This window comes from Muntiacus reevesi, chromosome 9, assembly GCF_963930625.1.
Source record: "Muntiacus reevesi chromosome 9, mMunRee1.1, whole genome shotgun sequence".
Lineage (NCBI taxonomy): Eukaryota > Metazoa > Chordata > Mammalia > Artiodactyla > Cervidae > Muntiacus > Muntiacus reevesi.
In genome coordinates this window covers 7,196,831-7,218,589 of record NC_089257.1, presented here as the reverse complement: position 1 = coordinate 7,218,589, position 21,759 = coordinate 7,196,831, and the positions used below count along the sequence as shown (strand labels likewise).

The window sequence follows — 21,759 nt, the reverse complement described above, 5'->3', positions numbered from 1 at the left end:
TCTGGGTCATACGCTAAGTGTATGTTTCATTTCATAAGATACTGTCTGATTATTATTTGAAGTGACTGCTCCACTTTGCTTCCTGTCAGCAATGGATGAGATCTCCAGTTACATAGCATCCTTGTGAGCATTTTCATTGCCATTTACTATTATATTCTAGTCATTCTAATATGTATATGGGATAACACAGTGATTTTATTTTACTTTCAACATGGTGATTTTAAATTATATTTCCCTAATTGCAAATGGTGTTGAGCATTTTTTTTTAATTAAAGCTTCCATCTGTGTATCTTCTATGATAAAGTATCTGTACTCTATATCCATGCTGTACTGTTAATCATTTTATTTTCATATTGTTAAGATTTAGTATTCTTTTAAGCTATTATCCATATTCAGCATCATTATTTTGAAAAAGGGTTATTCTTCTTGTATGTATTTTCCTTAACAACTTTGTCAAAAATCAGTTGACTATACTGAATCAATTTATTTCTGAAAAGTCTATTTTGTTGCAGACTTACATGTCTGCCTGTCTCATTAGTACCACAATATCTTGGTTATTTTAGGTTTGTGTTAAATCTCGAAATTATGTGAGGTCTCCAACATTTTCAAAAATGTTTTGAATACTTTAACTCCTTTACATTTTCATAAAAATTATATTTTATTACCTTGTCTTTTCTGTAAAAATGTTTGTTTAATTTTAAGTAGGATTCCACTGAATATAAAGATCTTTTGGGGTTGCATTTAATTAGTAGAGCCTGTGTTCACAGTTGGACTGTTTACAAAATTCCTCCCTTCTTTCTTCCTTCCTTTTCTCCTTTCTTCCCTCCTTTGTTTCCCTTCCTGCTTCTTTTCATTCTTTTCTTTGCTTTTCTCTTCCTTTTTCTCTCTTTGGTTTAGTCCTCGGACTCTATCACCGGCACTACTTAATTACTGATTTAGAATCTCTGAATGGAGACTGGAAGCAAGTATGTATTGCTTCACAATTGTTTGAAAACAATTTAAATGCACTGCTAGGTACTAATTTATGGAATGGTATATGGCACGCTCCAAAACACAAGTCTCCATGCAACTCAAAAAGCTTGGAATTTATCTGCCCATATCTCTAATTTAAAAGGTTCTACTACACAGAATATTAAAGTTATCTGTATACAGTACCATGTCCCCTGTCAAACTACCTATTCATATATTTATATCTTACCTCTTCCATGAAACTATGCACTAAAATTTAATATATCTAAACTGTTTATTTAAACAATTTGTCTCTCATAATATTCAGAAATGTAGCACGTTTAAGTTTAAGTAACTATAATAATCATCACTAAATGATTATGAATTCTTCCATAGCTTATGTTTTCACAAAAATTCATTATGTGTATGTAAAGAATTTTGAGAGAAGTAATGCCATATACTTCTGGGAGATAAAGGTTATATTTCCTGGTCCATAGGTATTTAGTGTCAGAATGAGGACTATGTCCTATATCATTAGATTTAATTTCCAATTCTATGAATAGCTTTTTTCCACTGAGGGGTCATTTTATTCAGAGGCCCACTGCACTTATTGAATTTTATCTGTAATAAGAGTTCATTGCTACAGAACCAGCCACTCATTTACTATGGGGGGAAATAACCAGATAAGGTGGTTACTTTCCGTCCCAGAAGAGAATTAGTGTGTTTACTCCTTCGGGTTTCCCTGTGGATTTCAAGAAGAGCTTGGCAATCTGATGTAAGACTCCTAATGCCTAGTATTCATATATACCATAACTGAGCAATTAATTTCCACAGGTAAGAGGAAAGGTTTTTCATCACTTATAAAACATTTTAGAAGCTTTAAGAACTCCAGGGAACATTTTAGAGAAGTAGAACCCACTCTTACTATAATTAGGTGTATAGAACTATAGATTAGAACATTAATTTCCTCAATGGAAGATAACAAAAGGAGGATGGTAGAAACAAAAGGTTGATTTAAACAAGACAAAATATTAAATGGAGAGATAGTTAACTATCGACCAGCAACTTGGTAAGTGCCATTTGGAGATTAAGATGGTTTTCTCATGGAGGGATAGAAATAAGTTTGAAATCTATTTTGCTAGTCAGTTAATTGCTCTAAAAACTACTTCTAGTTTTTGTTTTGTTTTGCTTTAATGCCCTGATCCCTAAACTAAGGGGTCATTTGTATAAATGAATTCACATATGTGACGATATTACTTGGCACTATTTCTGGGGTATGTCATTCCCAGAACTATGGCATATCGCAAAGAGTATGCAATATGGTCAAGTTGGAATAGCTTAACACGCGCAACAGAGACTCCTGAATCTGAATCCTGACTCTGCTAGTAGCTTATTATGTAAACTTGACTAACCCATGGGTCTAGCTGGTCCTTAGGTTTCTCCTGTATAAGATGCTGGATTATTAACTGCAGGTCGCTATGCAGGTCACATAAGATGAAGTACACAAAAGTTCTAACACCTGAAAGTGAAAGTGAAGTTGCTCAGTTGTGTCCGACTCTTTGCAACCCCGTGAACTGCAGTCCACCAGGTGCTCCGTCCATGGGATCTTCCAGGCAAGAGTACTGGATGGGGTAGCTATTTCCTTCTCGAGGGGATCTTCCCGACCCAGGGATCGAACCCAGGTCTCCCGCATTGTAGGCAGACGCTTTTACCATCTGAGCCAGCAACACCTAGTAGCCACTTAATAACACGTGGTAACTGCTATCACATCTTTCCTTCAAGAGTGGTGTTTGTAGTATTTTTTCACAGATGTTAAGTGCTACATGTTTTCTCAGTATATGAGAGTGGAGGAGATTATTTGATTTTAGTTTTCCAGAATGTGGCTATTTTGTTAAAAATTTGGAATCTATACTTTTTGTTTTCAGGCTCTATCTCTTAGAGTAATATTTGCTGGATATAATCAGTTCTAATATTATCTATAGTGAAACAGATCACCAGCCCAGGTGGGATGCATGAGACAAGTGCTCGGGCCTGGTGCACTGGGAGGACCCAGAGGAATCGAGTGGAGAGGAAGGTGGGAGGGGGGATCGGGATGGGAAATACATGTAACTCCATGGCTGATTCATGTCAATGTATGACAAAACCCACTGAAATGTGAAGTAATTAGCCTCCAACTAATAAAATAAATAAATTAAAAAATATATTAGTTGATAGAAGTGCCTGTGCTGGAGCACCTTGGATGCAAGAGATAAACTCCATACATTTTATGGAATATGATATTACAGTCTTATTCATAATACAGTTACTGGGAACATCATTACCTTAAAAAAATACCTATAATGATAGGCCAATACACAGGTTTCTCCATTTAAATAAGAGAAGCATTCTGTAAGGTCAAGTAATTCCTCTAAAGTAAAATTGTAAAACAGTGAGTAAACTAACAGATAATTAATTTTATATTAATGCCTATGTGATAGACTGGTATTTCTATGTGTTTTATGCATTCATGACATACATAAATAATCTTTAATTTTTTTCAATATTTTTCCACACATCTTTTCAAATTGTTGCAAATCTCCAAATTTGGATCTACACAGTTCAACTCCTGTTGGTCAAGGGTTGATAGAGAACTATTGGTGCATTTTTCATATTTTGCTTGCATAATTTTTTCTTCTTTTCACTGTGTTTTTTTTTTTTATTTGCCTAATTCCTGTTTTGTATCTGGCACTCTCTAGTAAATACTTTTGTACAACTATACTTCCTTTCTTGAAAGAGAGAAAAGAGAGATGAGAGAGAGAGAGGGACAGAGAGAAATAGATGAGGGTAAAAGAAAACGAGAAAATTTTAAAAAATAAATATATTTTTGTGATACTCAAGCTATACATTAATATATTTCATCTTATTATTTTGGTTTTATAAGTTATTTTATTAATGTATCTTTCAAACTAAACTAGCTCATTCTAATACTTTCATGCATTGTGCTATTATTGGGGCTTCCCAGGTGGCACAAGTGGTGAAAACCCCACCTACCAATACTGGAGACATAAGAGCCTTGGGTTCCTGCAGTGGTCAGGATAGAACAGCCTGGGTCAGGAAGATTCCCTGAGGGAGGGCTGGAGATACACTCCAGTATTCTTGCCCGGATAATCCACAGACAGAGGAGCCTGGTGGGCTAAGGTCCATAGGGTCGCAGAGTTGGACAAGACTGAAATAACTTAGCACACGCATCATGCTATTATTTTTATTATTATTACTGCTACTACTTGTTATGTTTGTTAGAAAAGTTATCCATGTGAATCTAGAAGGAAGTTTCTGGGAAAACGAAGACATATAACTTTTTTTTTTCCTGATAATCATTTGCTTCTCCTCTTGATATATGAAAGTCTTAACAAAACAAAAATATAAAGTTTCATGTTAAGAATATAAATATTTGTAAGTCATTGAATTCAATGCAGTCGTCTGCATTACAGATTTTGCACACCCTAAATGCATATTGGTCTATGGAACGCCGAGGAAGAACAAAAGTCAACAGGCTGAAATCTTGCCCTTACATCACAGATGCAATACGTAATTATGTTTCAAAGATAGAAGCTGTAGGTCCAGATCCTGGTGACTCATTAGCACTTTGCTTATGTTTTATAGATTTTCCTTGTTTTCATATTCCTTTGAATAAGCAACACTGGCAGCATAGGGAAATATAACAGTGATAAAACACTGTAAAACATTGTGTTTTACTGGGATATTACACTTTTATCAATACATTATAGAAAGAATTTATTATATATCATTAGTGACATTTGTTTTATAGTATTTAAAGAAACCCCATATGCAGCTATAACATATGGAATGAATGTCCCATAGTTTATTTTTGCCAAGAATATGTCTCAAACACACATGCAAGGACTTTGCAGAGATAGAGTACGTGTATAGAAAAATTTTAGTTTGTAGTCAAGAAAACATTAGCAGTATAATAAATTGTGGGGGAGAAAATGAACAAACTGAATGTTATGTTTTTCAAAGAATGAAAGCTGAAATGCAAAACCACAAAGCAACAGCTTGTTGTTTTCGTTGGCATACTGCATTTACCCGTGGAATGATGTATTCTGTTCTGTTCACCACTGTTCCAGCAGTGCTAGTTAAACAGGGAAGTAGTCATAAAAGAGGACGGGAAATGACTTGGCTTGGAAAAGCTGCCTCGTACGCTAGTTGTAAAGTAAGTCTAACTTATCCCATTTACTCATCTGGGCATTCTTTGAAGCTTAATAATTTTCACATTGATTTTTTTCATTTAATTTCAACACAATCTTATGATGTGTGTTTGCTCCCATTTTACAAGTTGCAACATTAAGGAAAGGTATAATCACTGATGAAAATCTAAGATTAGCACTCAGATGTGTACTTTCCAATATTTGCCAATTTAAAACTTCCTATATTTATTCACATTTGTGATTTTTAAAATGATGTGATGTTAAAATAGTAGGCAATAATTTTAACAAAAAGTGAACTAAATTAGCCAAATTTTTAATGGGACAAATTTAATCAATAATAATTAATTTATTTATTTTTACAGGGTAATACATCCACTTGAACTCAATGTTTAACCCCTTCTCATTCCCTCACTGCAAAGAATTTTAGGATTGCAATATACCCTTCTAAGAAACAAATAGGAGGGTATAATTGCATGGACTCTATATTCACCATATACAGCCTTTAGATGAAAAAAAAAAAAAAAAAAACTGAAATGTCAGGGTCACTGTCAGATTTAGATTTATACAGGGTTCAGGCAAAAAATATGACTGAAGTCACCATGTTTATATTGATGGGGTTTACAGATGATCCTGAGGCTCAAGTTCCTCTATTTTCACTGTTTCTGGCAGTCTATCTTTGTACACTGATAGGCAATCTGGGGTTGGTCTTCTTGGTCTCTGTGGATTCCGGGCTCCACAATCCCATGTACTGTCTTCTGAGTGTGTTATCACTCTTGGATGCCTGCTGCTCTTCAGTTGTCACTCCAAAAATGATAGCCAATTTCTTGGTGGAAAATAAAACTATTCCATATCTTGCGTGTGTAACACAGACATTTCTCTTAGTTACTTTCGGGACCACAGAGTGCTTCCTCTTGGCTGCGATGGCGTATGACCGCTGCGTGGCCATCTACGACCCTCTCCGGTATTCAGCCAGCATGGGACCCAGGGTCTATGTGTCCCTCATCATTGCTTCCTGTGTTGGGGGCATCTTGCATGCTTCTGTACACACCGTGGCTACTTTCAGCCTCTCCTTCTGTGCCTCCAATGAAATCAGACATGTCTTCTGTGACATCCCTCCCCTCCTGGCTATTTCTTGCTCTGACACTCACAGAAACCAGCTTCTGCTCTTCTCCTTCGTGGGTTCCATTGAGATAGTCACTATCTTGATTGTCCTGATCTCCTATGGTTTAATTCTGTTGGTCATTCTGAGGATGTGTTCCGCAGAAGGGAGAAGGAAAGCCTTTTCAACATGTGGCTCTCATCTAACTGGAGTGTCCATTTACCACGGAACCATCCTCTTCATGTACCTGAGACCAAGTTCCAGCTATGCTTTAGACCATGACATGATTGTGTCAATATTTTATAGCATTGTGATTCCCATGCTAAATCCTGTCATCTACAGTTTAAGGAACAAAGATGTCAAAGAGGCAATCAAAAGAGTTTTGCGAAAAAATTGGTTTGTTCATAAAGTACATTTTCACACTAAACACTGAGTTGAAGAAATTAAGACTTATGTTATTGTCTCCATATAGGAATGTCATGGTACAAGATTTTTTTTTAATTTTTAATTTTATGCCTTTTATTTCTTTTGGATATTTCATAAATAAAGATTATGGTCAACAACCAACTGTGTAAGTTTTGCAGGTGTGGATAATGATCATCCATTGGTTTCTTAATGAGTTTATAAATATATGCACACCCAAATATACACATATACACTAACATATACATATACCTGCTAATAACTGGTGATATATTTTTGCCAAGGCTGCCGCAACAAGCTACATAACACTGTGTGGCTGAACAACACAAATGTATTTTCTCACTGTCCTGGATGCTTTGTGTTTGAAATCAAGGTGTATCCAGGGTTATTTTCTTCTGAGGCCTCTCTCATCAACATCCACAATCATCTTGAATTAGAGGCCCCACCCTATAGTTGCCCCTCAATACCCTATTTCTAAATTCAGTGACAGACTGAGGTAAGTAGTTTAGGACTTCAACAGGCAAATAATGGATTTACTTATACCCACACATATACACACAGAAGCATGTATAAACCATTATTTTCTCACAAAATACAGAGTCTTGGTGTTCAGTTCAGTTCAGTCGCTCAGTCATGTCCAACTCTTTGTGACCCAATGAACCACAGCACGCCAGGCCTCCCTGTCCATCACCAACTCCCAGAGTGCACTCAAACCCATGTCCATCGAGTCAGTGATGCCATCCAACCATCTCATCCTCTGTTGTCTCTTTCTCTTCCTGCCCTCAATCTTTCCCAGCATCAGGGTCTTTTCAAATGAGTCAGCTCTTCACAGCAGGTGGCCAAAGTATTGGAGTTTCAGTTTCAACATCAGTCCTTCCAATGAAAACCCATGACTGATCTCCATTAGTCTTGGTGTTAGCATTTATCAATAATGTTCATGAACTAAAGAATAAAAAGAAAAATAAAAACAAGCACAATTCCAGAATAAGATTATGAGTATCTGCTAAATATTTCCCTTACCCCACTAAGCCGCAGAACATCTATATGGGTTTCTCTCCATTCCTGGTTCTGACTCAGCTTTGGCTCAGTTTCCCCTTGACACCCCTACCTTCTAGTAATAGAGGATTCAAATTCCCAACTTGAGTGCTATATAAATGACTTCAAAATTTCTGTGCCTGACCTTACCTCCTATGCCTACAGAGATGAGTTTGCTAAAAACACAACCGATATCAGCTGACCTTGTATAGTACCTACTGTTAAAAGAGAGGGAATTGACTGGGGAAAATTTTTTAAAAAGGCACCTAAAAATTAAAAACAGTAAATCTATATGACCAAGAGAAGTGGTGTTACCGCTCTGATCTTCCCACTGGAGATGACCATGCAGACCATGCAGATAAGCCGGCATTGCCTGAGGGAAGGGTTATGGCCTCTTCTGAGGCTGCCATTGTCTGCTTCACTGCAGGTGCTCATCTGGATCACCCTAACGGCCTCTCTTTGCTGCTAGACCTGTATACGTGGGTCCCAGAAGGCCCTGAAAGGTGAGACCCAGGTGGAGTGACCCACGAACTGTGACCCATGTGTGGGTATACCCTACTCTGTCAGTACTAACCGAGTCTCTGATTTTTAGAGGTAGTCCTATGGGGAGCAAGTGTGGATATTCAGAGTGAGGATAATGGTGGAAGGAATGTAATATTAGATGAGGCCAAACACTGGTATAGACCAACTCAGCAGAGGTTCTTATTTTAGACCACAGTTTCAGGAGTTAAAAAGGACTGTAACAGGTTTGATAGGTGAGTTGGCTAAAACATGGAGAAACAGGTGGCCAACTGTGAGATACATAGTAATGGTCAATCCGCTCTGTTTGATGTAGGGAAAGAGACTCACAGTCTTAAGGTGGGGTTGGAATATTTAAGTGCATTTGTCACTTAAGATCTATTAATTCACACTGGGACTGTGCAAAAGTCATCCTTTTCACCAACAAAATGAGAAACATATTTGTGAAGGGAGCTCTAGCACTTGAAGATCTCCATATGTGGTCTTCTCTAAGACCAAATCTTACAAAGGGAACTACAGCCACTAAATTGAAAAAATACAGTGATATTTATTGGATCCCAGGGTGGCAGGTGCCAACTGGCAAAAAGCAACCACCAAAGGTACAGTGGTCCTAGTTACTGTAATGGACAGCAGCATCAAAATAGTATGATTCATATAGACCTATGGCATTAGCTAGGTAATCATGGTTTCCTTAGAAGTAAAATAGATGCTTATTAAATTCTTACTTGATCTCTGTAAGCAGAAAAGACTTAATTCAAGGGAACAAAAATCTAACTAAAATTATTAAAATAGACAGTCATGGCTCCTCATTAATTCCCAGAATTTAGCCACTTTACAGCCCCAAGAACCATTCAATGAAGGGGAGTCTGGGTCCTCTAAAGAAGGACTTGCTACATAGCCAGAATTTTTATTTTTTATATTTATCCCACCCTCCCCGAAGGGACTGAAATATTTTGTGAAAGTAAATGCACTGGGGAAAAGGAAATAATCATAATTTTCTGTAACTACAGGACACTTTATTTTTTGGGCTCCAAAATCACTACAGATGGTGACTGCAGCCATAAAACTAAAAGACACTTGCTCCTTGGAAGAAAATCATGACAAACCTAGACAGCATGCTGAAAACCAAAGATATTACTTTGCCAACAAAGGTCCATCTAGTCAAAGATATGGTTTTTCCAGTAGTCATGTATGGACGTGAGAGTTGGACTGTGAAGAAAGCTGAGTGCTGAAGAATTGATGCTTTTGAACTGTGGCGTTGGAGAAGACTCTTGAGAGTCCATTGGACAGCAAGGAGTTTCAACCAGTCCATCCTAAAGGAAATCAGCCCTGAATATTCATTGGAAGGACTGATACTGAAGCTGAAACTCCAATACTTTGGCCACCTGATGTGAAGAACTGACTTATTTTTAAAGACCCTGATGCTGGAAAAGATTGAAGGTGGGAGGAGAAGGGGACAGCAGAAGATGAGATGGTTGGATGGCATGACCGACTCAATGGGCATGAGTTTGAGTAAACTCCAGGAGTTGGTGACAGACAGGGAGGCCTGGTGTGTTGCAGTCCATGGGGCCACAAAGAGTCAGACACGACTGAGCGACTGAATTGAACTGAAGCTCTCCATCTCTCTGTCATAGTTTAGCTTGTAGAGCTCTTCATCATCTTTCTCTTCCAAGGAACATAACACTGGCCCTAATACTGATGGAATGATGCTGACTGGACCAAGGGAACAAGAAGCAGCAAATGCTCTGGCTTGTTGGTGAAGTACTTTCCTATCCCTGGGTAAGAAATGAACATGGTTAAATTTCAAGGGTCATCTGACTCAGTGAGATCTCTACAGGGCCAAGTGGAGCATGCTGAGATGGCTCTTCTCAGATGAATAGTCATTGCTGCATCTGTTGTCTCCTAGAGCAAAGAAAGTAGGATCAGATATACTGGGTCTTTTTAGATTTGGGAGGCAACATATTCCTTTTTCAAGTGTGTTCCTATGGCCCATTTCCCAAGTGACCCAGAAGCTGCTAGCTTTGAGTGAAGCCTAGGACAACAGAAGGCTCTGCAACAGGTCTGAGCTATTATCTAAGCTGCTCTATCACTTGGTCCATATGCTTCAGTAGATCCAATGGTGTTTGAAGTGTCCATGGCAGATAGGGATGCTGCTGGAAGCCTTTGACAGGTCGTCCAAAAGGGAATTACAGCTCAAGCCTTTAGGAGTTTTGAATAAGACTCTTTCATTCTCTTCAAAGTGCTCTTCTTTTTAATACTGAGCTTTTGACTTCCTACTGGACATTAGTAGAAACTGAACACTTGATCATTTCCTACCAAATTACCGTAAGACTTATGATACTTTTCATGAAATAGTGTTATATAATTATAATATTAAAATGCTTGTTTTAAAGACACATATGTTTTGAAAATAAAATAGAAACATAATATGTGAGGTTTATTTCTGTATTTACCATAATTTTTTTGTTTATTTCTGATATGAAATTACCAACAGTTTATGTTACTACAGGCTAAATATTTGTTTGACATTGTTGATAGATCAAGACTGATAGTAACAACTCTGCTTTGTTTTCTTTTACTGAAAGTTTCTACTTTTAATTCAAATCTTTTTAAAATTTCTTTTTAACATTTTTGCTAATGTGTAAACTGAAAGTCGCTCAGTCATGTCCAACTCTTTGGGACCCTATGAACCATAGAGTCCATGGAATTCTCCAGGCTGGAATCCTGGAGCGGGTATCTGTTCCCTTCTCCAGGGGATCTTCCTAACCCAGGGATTGAATTCAGGTCTCCCAATTTCAGGGGGATTCTTCACCAGGTGGGCCACAAGGGAAGTCCAAGAATACTGAAGTGGGTAGCCTGTCCCTTTTCCAGTGGATCTTCCCTACCCAGAAATCGAACTGGCGTCTTCTGTATTGCAGGTGGATTTTTTACCAGCTGAGCTCCCTGGGAAGCTCTAATGCATGAAGTGTAATAAACAGTGAATGTTGAAAGCTTATAATTAGACATATTTTGCACATGTCTACACCAGTGAAACCACTGTTTCAACCAAGATAAAGAACATGTCTATCATATGTAGAAATTTTCTCATGCTCCCTCCCTTCACCATTCCCCACAAATCACAAAATATCATTTAAATGTAATGTCATTGTGTTACATATGAACATAATCTGACTTGTTTGTTTGGGTTTTGTTTATTTGTTTAGTTTTATATTTTTGGTATTTTTTGGTAATTTTTTCCTTAAAAAAGTAAAGATGCACATACCATTGTGTTGGGAACTGTAGACTTAAAAAATTAGGTGGCAAATTTTTATCCTCACTCCCAGCATCTAACGCTGTGTGTGCCTTACTCCTTTGTAGTAATACTAAGGGTCATTCAAATTATGATCTACAATACTCAGCAGAGAGACTTTATTTTTAACTCAGTTCAGTCACTCAGACTTGTCCGACTCTTTGTGATCCCATGAATCAAAGCACACCAGGCCTCCCTGTCCATCACCAACTCCCAGAGTTTAGTCAAACTCATGCCCATTGAGTTGGTGATGCCATCCAGCCATCGCATCCTCTGTCATCCCCTTCTCCTCCACCCCCAATCCCTCCCAGAAACAGGGTCTTTTCCAATGAGTCAGCTCTTCGCATGAGGTGGCCAAAGTACTGGAGTTTCAGCTTCAGCATCAGTCTTTCCAATGAACACCCAGGACTGATCTCCTTTAGGATGGACTGGTTGGATCTCCTTGCAGTCCAAGGGACTCTCAAGAGTCTTCTCCAACACCACAGTTCAAAACATCTATTTTTTGGCACTCAGCTTTCTTCACAGTCCAATTCTCACATCCACACATGACCACTGGAAAAACCAGAGCCTTGACTAGACGAACCTTTGTTGGCAAAGTAATGTCTCTGCTTTTTTAATATTTTATTTTAGACCAAAGGTATTAACTTTGTGAAGTACATTTTCAGACATGAAAGTACTTAGAAAATTTAACATATATGAGTCTTCCAAAATAATAATTAAAATGCACATTTTAGTATAGAAAGAAATTGAGAAAATTTTAACATCAATGAATAATATACACTTTAAGGAACATGTAAAGAATGTTGTGTAATTGATTCAAAAGCCCTTAAAGTAGCAGATCGCAAGTCTGTTGGAATTGATTCCATCTTTATGTCATTTATACACGAGCTGTAACTTCTTTCTATGTGCTCTCTAATTGTCCAGGAGTCTAGACTGAGCTTTTTAACACAGTGATGAAAAGATTTCCACTGTTAGAGAGGACAAATTCTAATGTCAAGATGCTATTCATATTTACTAAAGTTTCCTTGCCAATGGTAAACACATAGCTAAACAAAGGGTCAGTCTAGGAAGAAATGACAAAAAAAACATGGATATAAGAATAAATGATTTGGTGGGAATGCAAACTAGTACAGCCACTATGGAAAACAGTGTGGAGATTTCTTAAAAAACTGGAAATAGAACTGCTATATGACCCAGCAATACCACTTCTGGGCATACACACCAAGGAAACCAGATCTGAAAGAGACACGTGCACCCCAATGTTCATCGCAGCACTGTTTATAATAGCCAGGACATGGAAGCAACCTAGATGACCATCAGCAGATGAATGGATAAGGAAGCTGTGGTACATATACACCATGGAATATTACTCAGCCGTTAAAAAGAATTCATTTGAATTAGTTCTAATGAGATGGATGAAACTGGAGCCCATTATACAGAGTGAAGTAAGCCAGAAAGATAAAGAACATTACAGCATACTAACACATATATATGGGATTTAGAAAGATGGTAATGATAACCCAATATGCAAAACAGAAAAAGAGACACAGAAGTACAGAACAGACTTTTGAACTCTGTGGGAGAAGGTGAAGGTGGGATGTTTCAAAAGAACAGCATGTATATTATCTATGGTGAAACAGATCACTAGCCCGGGTGAGATGCATGAGACGAGTTCTCGGGCCTGGTGCACTGGGGGGACCCAGAGGAGTCGTGTGGAGGGGGGCGTGGGAGGGGGTATCGGGATGGGGAATACGTATAACTCTATGGCTGATTCTTGTTAATGTATGACAAAACCCACTGAAATGTTGTGAAGTAATTGGCCTCCAACTAATTAAAAAAAAAAAAAAGAATAAATGATTTATTGGGGGCCCTTACCACATAGACGTAATGTGTTTTATTAATGACTCCATATTTTTCTATTATATTTATGCACAATATTTATTAAAACTGTTCTCAATATGAGCATTCATTTTCCTTTTTTTTCCTGCTTAGAAAAATACTGCTGCAATAAACATTACACTACACATTATTGTTTTTATAAGTACTTCTCATACTAATACTTTACATATTCAGGCTTTTTTTTTCCTATGAGGAAACCACTTAGTAATGATTCTGTAGCATCTCAGGGTGTTTTATTTATTTAAGAGAGTATATAAAAGTAGAGTATAGAAGGGCATAAAAAAAGGGAAAATGGCATAATTTCAATTATAGCACATTCTGAATATCACACCTTCTTGTTTATTTAGACATCTCTACTTACTAGTTTACAGTAAGGAGAAAACTGATCTTTAAGAGTAAAACATTGCTAAGTAAATGAACACAATTGCCATAAACTTGGGGACATAACTCTCTACTAAAAGGAAATTACAGCATGAGCTGCATTTAACAATTTAAGACAATACAGAGCAGTAAATTTCAATTAAGTCTGTGAGTAAATTATATACATAAATGCAGCATAATTTCTGTATTATTTCAAATGTCTCATAATCCTGATAATTAGGGAAGAAATTTTCTCATTGCCTTTCTGACGTCTTTGTTCCGCAGACTATATATGATAGGATTGAACATTGGAGTAAAAATGGTGTAGAAAAGCGATAAAAGTTTGTCTAGTCCTTCATGCTCATCTGATTTAAGCTTTAAGTAGGTGACAGTGGCTGATCCATAGAATAAAAGTACAATGGTGATGTGGGAAGAGCAAGTGGAGAAAGCTTTGGTCCGTCCTGTGTTTGCTGGCAACTTCAGGATGGTGGACATAATTCTGATATAGAATCCAAGAATCAGCAAAAAGGGAACAGTGACAAAAAATATACCAAATATATAGACCACCATCTCATTCACAAAGATGTCTCCACAAGCCAGTTTTAACAATGGCGGAATGTCACAGAAGAAATGATTGATTGTGTTGGAGCCACAGAAAGGCAGAGAGAAAATCTGGCATGTTTGGCCTATCTGGACCGGAGCACCGCTGACCCAGGAGGCAACCACCAGCCCGACGCAGACCTGGGGGCGCATGAGCAGGGGATAGTGCAGAGGGTCACAGATGGTCACACAGCGGTCATAGGCCATCACGGCCAGGAGGAAGCACTCGGTGGCTCCAAGGATAAGGAAGAAGCACATTTGCATAGCGCAAGTGAAAAAAGAAATGGTTCCTCTCTGGGTCCAAAGGTCCATGAGCATCCTGGGAAGAGTGACCGATACATAGCAGATTTCTAGGAAGGAAAAATTCCCGAGGAAAAAATACATGGGCGTCTGAAGAGTGGCATCTACTCTGGTTATTAGAATTATGATGCCATTCCCCAACAGGATAATCACATAGATGACTAAGAATATCCCAAAAAGAAACCATTGAAATTGGGGAATATCAGTGAAACCCAAGAGGACAAATTCCATCATGATAGTGAGATTTGTTTCTGTAATTTTCAAATGATCTTCTCTCTCTAAATTTACATTTCTTGACTGCATTTTGTTTTTGCACAATTGGACTAGGACATGGACTTTAGTCTTAACCAGTTCTCAGTTACTTTCTGACACACTTGTGTTCTGTGATTTGGGGAGAATTGATTTGAAATCAGGAGGTATAAACTCATCTGCAGAAAAAAAAATATTAAATGATTTATAATGTTACATCTACATTCTAATAAAATCCATATGTCTCATTATTTTAACTTAAATTATGGCAAAATGGAGAATGGAAAAAGCAGATAAACTACTGTTTACAGTCAAACCATTAACTAACTATTAATTGTCTAAATTTCATGATTTTTATTCCCCAATCATATCTGGTCTCATCTATCTGGTCTAAAACATCTAACACAATATTCTATTGACTATTTATGTATCCTTTTTACCCTTAACATTATATCTAATAACTCATTCTATAAAGATATGGCATAAGGCTCTGCCCTAATTTACTGCTTCATAAATGCTTCTGAATTAACTTAAAAGTAGAAATCATTATTAGAAGTGGTTATTTTCTAAGGAGTGAGGAAGTTAAAACTGTAAGAATGTAAGAGACAAAGTTTTATATTCAAGTTCATAACATTCCAAGGATTAGAATTCCAAATTACTGAACTAAAATACATCTCATTGCTTAGAAACACAACTTTTTGACATTTAACTGTTTTTAATCCTAGTAATTTTGCTGGAGAAGGAAATAGCAACCCACTCCACTATTCTTGCCTGGAGAATCTCAGGGACGGAGGAGCCTGGTGGGCTGCCTTGTATGGGGTCGCACGGAGTCAGACACGACTGAAGTAACTTAGCAACAGCAGCAGTAACTTTGGACATTTAAATACTTTTCCGCCAAAATTAAATGTTCCTATGGAAAAGAAATATCAATATATATAAAAGTTTCACAAATGTAGTCAGATATTGTGTCCAATTCCTTCCCTGTTTGCGGTCTGATTTGATTAACATGAACAATAATAAAAATCAACCAAAAAGGTTAAGTTAAATATTCTTTTTTAGGAAAATATAATTTGGCTGTGAAAAATGCTTCCTATATTCCTCTATAGAGGGAAGTGCTCAGATGTTCAGATGTGTCCAACTCTTTGCAACCCTGTAGCCTGCCAGGCTCCTCTGTTCATGGGATTCTCCAGGCAAGAATACTGCAGTGGGGTGCCATACCCTCACCCAAAGGCTCTTCCTGACACAGGGGTCGAACCCATGTCTCTTACGTCTCCTGCATGGCAGGCGGATTCTTCACCACCGGTGCCACTCAGGAAGCTCTACAGAAGGAAACTCACTAATAAAATGTGATTCTTCTCATTAAAATTATTTTAGTTGTAATGGCAACGTTTACTTTATTGACAGTTTAGCAAAATATGTTTGATTAATTTGAATGCAATATAGCATTCTTTGATTACAGTTTTCTTAATAGATTATTTCTAGAAATGAATAATATTAACGTTAGTATTATGTTAACAATAGACACATTAGAAACATATATTTCAAATGCTTCAAGCACATTATTTAACTTTTTAATGCAGGAAGCAAGAAATCTAACTTAAATAAGGCTATCTTAAAGAATAAATAGGTGTTCAACCCATATATACTCATGATTTTAGTTGTTTGACATGTGTGTTAGTCGTTCAGTCATGTCGGACTCTTTGTGACACGATGGAGAATAGCCTACCTACTCTGAAATTTTCCAGGGAAGAATGCTGGAGTGGGTAGTCATTCCCTTTTCCAGGGGATCTTCTCAATCCAGGGATCGAATCTGGGTCTCCTGCATTGCAGACAGATTCTTTACTATCTGAGCCACAAGGGAAAGCCCATATTTGTTTGATATTATTTATTAAATCTTGATCCTGAAATTTAGAAACTATGTTGATTTAAAATAGAATATCAATACAGAATAGTTTATATTCACCTTTTTCAAATTTTTCTGGCTACTTTATTCCTGTTGATGAATTTTTAAATATATTTTAAAATGTTACATTGTTTAAGATCTATAACATTTTTAAACAAGAACTTAACTTGCTTTTATAAAGCAAGGCTTTTTATAGAGGAAATCCTCACTTCTTCCTCAAGGGAATATTTCTTTTCCCTCTATACATCTAAATTGCGCGTTAAATGCAAATTGCTAGTTAAATGCTCTTGTTGGCAATTAAGTTGGTGTGTTTTTGCAAACAATTCTTCCCTGATAGACCAGAGTTTCCTTCAGGTCTCCCACAGAATATAATGTCATACCTTCTCCATTTCCTAAATGCAGTCAGTGGACAAAGATGTCCTAGAAGAAGAAACACTTTGAATGGTCCAAGAGTACCTGCAGGAAAATGTTCAAATTCTTTATCAACTGGTTTCTTACCTGTGTTATTTTATTCTCTATAATTCCTCTGAATAGGCTTTTTTTGAAAACCAAGCATCATTATCATCTGAACATGCTCTACTGACTCTCTCACCTTTAAGCGAAACTAAGATTATTTTGTTCAAAGTATGATTATCTCTCAAGCACCCTGGGAATCCCTGAATAGACACATACAGCTCATTAATGACATCTATAAACAAAGATTAGGAACAACTATATCATTTGAAGTTGTTTTTTTTTTTTTTAATGTGAATCTTTTTTAAAGTCTTTATTAAATGTGTTTCAATATTGCTTCTGTTTCATGTTTTTTGGTTTTTTGACCAGGAATTGAACCCGTGTCCCCTGCACTTGAAGGTGAAGTCTTAACCACTGGACTGCCAGGGAAGTCCCAAGAACAACCATTACTTATAACATTTTCTAAATTAAAAACTCTTCTTTCTTATTGAAACATTTAGTAGTTTACATTTCTCTTTTTCAAACCACATGCATGTATTTTGTGGAGAGAAGCATGAATCTAATATTTACAGACTAAGTTTTGCTATTGTTCCTGTAACAGAGTCATTTTCCAGGCCCGAGTTTCTGCTCATCTACACTGTATTAGGAGACTACTTCTTCAAATTTTGAGCCTCAGCGATTTTCCTTAGTTTGGAGGTTTGACCCCCTTGCAGGTATTTTACCACACTTCTATTAGGGGAAGTTGGATAATTTCAAATAGTCCCTAACACTGGCCTCTACCGGCTGGATCCCACTTTCACTGCCAAAAATGTAGGATTAGACTCTAAAGGAATGTAAGAGTTGACACGACTGAGCGACTTCACTCTCACTTTTCACTTTCGTGCATGGGAGAAGGAAAGGGCAGCCCACTCCAGCGTTCCTGCCTGGAGAATCCCAGGGACGGGGGAGCCGGGGGGGCTGCCGTCTATGGGGTCGCACAGGGTTTGGACAGACTAAGGCGACTCAGCAGCAGCAGCAAAGAATAGAGACTGTTTTCTGACTCTAAATCATGTGCCCTACCATCCCCACAGGCTTTAGGGCGGGCGCTTACCACGCAGCGTGTGCCAGCGGGAACCTCACGACTGTGCCACACACAGAATTGGGACCAGGAACTCTGGGTCTCAAACCGCGTTATTCCTGGGAAAGGATCCCTAAACGCCCGGTGTGCACGCAGTGAGAACTGATGGTCCTGACCAGGCTCTGACACGAGCTCCCTGTAGCCAGAAAAGAAGATGCGTCTCCTATCCCGCCCCTCGCCCCGCGTACACACACACACCACTCACCGCTGGGAGGAATTCTTACCAAAATCCCCTTGCTGAAGCTGGAAAATATTCTTATTACCAACAAAAGCTGTATCTGTTTATGGAACTTTATGGGTGAAGCAGGGAAACGAGATAGACTACATACAGTACACGCAAATGTCTGATATATTGTTCCCGTCTTCCTGCTGCTTGAAAAACGCTTTCCTATTTCAAACCTGTTCTTTGAGAGCTGTCTTTGCTTCCGATTTTGACAGATTTGCTTTATACTCAGAACATACTCTCTGGTAGCTCAGACGGTAAAGCGTCTGCCTGCAATGCGGGTTTGATCCCTGGGTCGGGAAGATCCCCTGGAGGAGGGCATGGAAACCCACTCCAGTACTCGTGCCTGGAAAATTCCATGGACAGAGGAGCCTTGTAGGGTTCAGTCCATGGGGTCACAGAGCCGGACGCGACTGAACAACTTCACTCCAGAACATACTCTAAGTGGCGCTGGTGCTAAAGATGCCACCTGCCAATGTAGGAGACATAAGAGACACAGGGTTCAATCCCTGGGTTGGGAAGATCCCCTGGAGGATGGCATGGAAACCCACTCCAGCTTTCTTGCCTGGGAAATCTCTGTTGTAGGAGCCTGGCCAACTATAATCCACAGGGTCGCAAAGAATCCGATTCTACTGAAACAATTCAGGCCCCCTACACACATCCCCATGCTGAACATACTTTCATGATGACCTCTTTAATATCTAACATATATACATTTTTCTTATACCTCACTTCCCTGGTGATTCAGATGGTAAAACATCTGCCTACAATGCGGGGTAACTGGGTTCGATCCCTGAGTCTGGAAGATCCCCTGGAGGAGGAAATGGCAACCCACTCCAGTACTCTTGCCTGGAAAATCCCATGTACTGAGGAGCCTGGTCGGCTACATTCCTGTCATTGCTGAAAACTAAAATCTGCATTCTTTGTTAATATGCATTTTGTTGCTGATTCACATACATGGCATTCTCATTGCTTCTGTTGGGGAAACACAATGACTGAAACTCCCCACCCTGGCTAGAAATCTTAGTACATATTCACATGAATTACTTACAGGAAGACCTAGTGAGGAGCTAACAAGACACCATCAGCAATCTGGGAAAAGTCAGATTTTCCACAGTCTGGGAAAAGTCAAATGGAGACTCCATGTGTTCTACCACGTTCCAGAAGCCTTCTCGTTGACATCCACCTTGGCTGAGCAATGCGTGCACCACCAGGAAGGCACCTGAGTCAGAATGACCAGCCAAGGACAACCTGGAAATCAATTCCATCAACATAAATCCCTAGACTGTGAGTCACGAGGCAGAGCAGTCCTCCTGGGTTCCCTCACTATACTGGCCTCTGCCTGGGCGTTCCTTCTCAATAAAGCCTCTTACTTTGTCAGCAAGTGTGTCTCCTTGGACAGTTCATTTCTGAGTGTTAGACGAGAGTCCCCTTTTGAGCTCTGGAAGGGGTTCCCCTTCCTGCAACTTTCCTGCTCCTTCCTCCTGACTTGACCACAGAAGCACAAGGCCATAAAGCCAGCAAAGCGAGAATTATCAGAGTAGGAGCATTTGGACCAGGATCAGGGGACCAAAATAAACGGCTGAAGAAAATGTCGTGGAAACAACTGGCCTCAAGAAAACGATCAACCATACGTGACAATCATTGTTCAGACACAGTCATGTCTGACTCTTTGCGACCCCAGGAACTGCAGCACATCAGGCGTCCCTGCCCTTCACTGTTGCCCTGAGTTTACTCAGACTCATGGCAACTGATGATGCCGTCCAACCATCTCATCCTCTGTAACCCCTCCTCTTCCTGCCCTCGATCTTTCCCAGCACCAAGGTCTTTTACAATGAGTCGGCTCTTCACATCAGGTTGAGTATCGGAGCTTCAGCTTCAGCATCAGTCCTTCCAGTGACTATTCAGGGTCAGCTGCTTTCTGAATAAAGTCATTTTCCTTGCCTCAACACCTGTCTCTCAGATTCATTCATTGGCCTGTCGTGTGGAGAGCAGAGCGAACTTGGGCTCGGTAACAAGAGGACATCTCCTAGAATTCCACTTCTCCCTATTTTGGCTGCAAAATCACGAAATGATGCCAGAAGCCAAGGAAGTCAGCAGTGGGAAATATCAAACCCATCTGCCCCTGAATGACTGTTTTCAGTGAAGCTTCCCCTGAATTGGGATGGGTATGTGTTTGTCACTCAGCAGCATCCAAGTCTTTGCAAATATTCTGCGGTAGAGCACTCAGATGTTAGAAATGCAGGGGTTTCCTACTTTATCAGAGTTTAACCAGGTTAGCACAGATGCACTGCTTTTCTCCTGCTCTCCCTCTGCATAAGTTATCTAAGAACAGTCTTCACACTCATCTCCCACATTCCACATAGCCATTGCACTAACATGTGAATGCACTCACCTGGCCACAGGTGATTGAGTCCACAGTGCCTGTTATACAAAGATGGTTCAACCAGACTATTTATTGCAGCTGTTCAAATAAGAACCTAGAGAAAGTATTTATCTCTCTTTGTCTGTTTTTTTGTTGTTGTTTTCCATATCTTCCTCAGTATTGACTGGAGAAAATTTAAAGTCAGACATCAGGGAGATAGAGGACAATCAAACAGATGTATAAAAAGTATGTTTGCATTTCTCATCTTTCTGTTTTACTTTACCCATGAGTTAATTACTGACACACACAAAAGCAACCATGACTAATAAATTAAATTTTTTATCTTATTTGTTTTATAACAAAGGGAAACATGATAATACAATTTCAGGAGATTTAATGCTTTGAGCCCAATTCGCAAATTTAGAGTTTTTGACATAGCAGTGTGTCTACAGAAGGGTTAGTATCACAAAGTTTAAACAGAACGCTAATATAAGTACACATCAATTTCCAGTCGAAGGCAGTAAATTATATCTCAGTTTAGCAAAAAATGACCACATTTCTGTTTTCTGGTGTCACACTTTCCATTTGACATACATCCCATATAGTTTCAATAAAACTATTTGTTTCAGAATTATTTCTATAAGGCTACAGATTGGTAATAGAGCTATCTAATTGCAATAAGTTATATATTTGCAACTTATTCCAGTATTCTTGCCTGAAGAATCCTTCGGATAGCGGAGCCTGGTGGGCTAGAGTGTGGGGTGTCAAG

The 21,759-nt window shown here is 38.6% G+C and overlaps 1 protein-coding gene and 1 pseudogene across 1 annotated transcript; one reads left to right on the top strand and one right to left on the bottom strand.

Moving 5' to 3' along the window:
- The first annotated feature begins 5,629 nt into the window (after positions 1 to 5,629).
- Positions 5,630 to 6,688, top strand: LOC136175416 (olfactory receptor 5T1-like; annotated as a pseudogene).
- A 7,329-nt stretch (positions 6,689 to 14,017) lies between these two features.
- Positions 14,018 to 15,048, bottom strand: LOC136174974 (olfactory receptor 10AG1-like). Its single transcript, XM_065945267.1, has 2 exons — positions 15,017 to 15,048; positions 14,018 to 14,954 (listed from the first exon to the last, which is right to left on the bottom strand). The coding sequence occupies exon 2, from the start codon at positions 14,912 to 14,914 to the stop codon at positions 14,018 to 14,020; it is 897 nt and encodes a 298-aa protein (XP_065801339.1). The 5' UTR covers positions 14,915 to 14,954; positions 15,017 to 15,048.
- Positions 15,049 to 21,759: the final 6,711 nt, after the last annotated feature.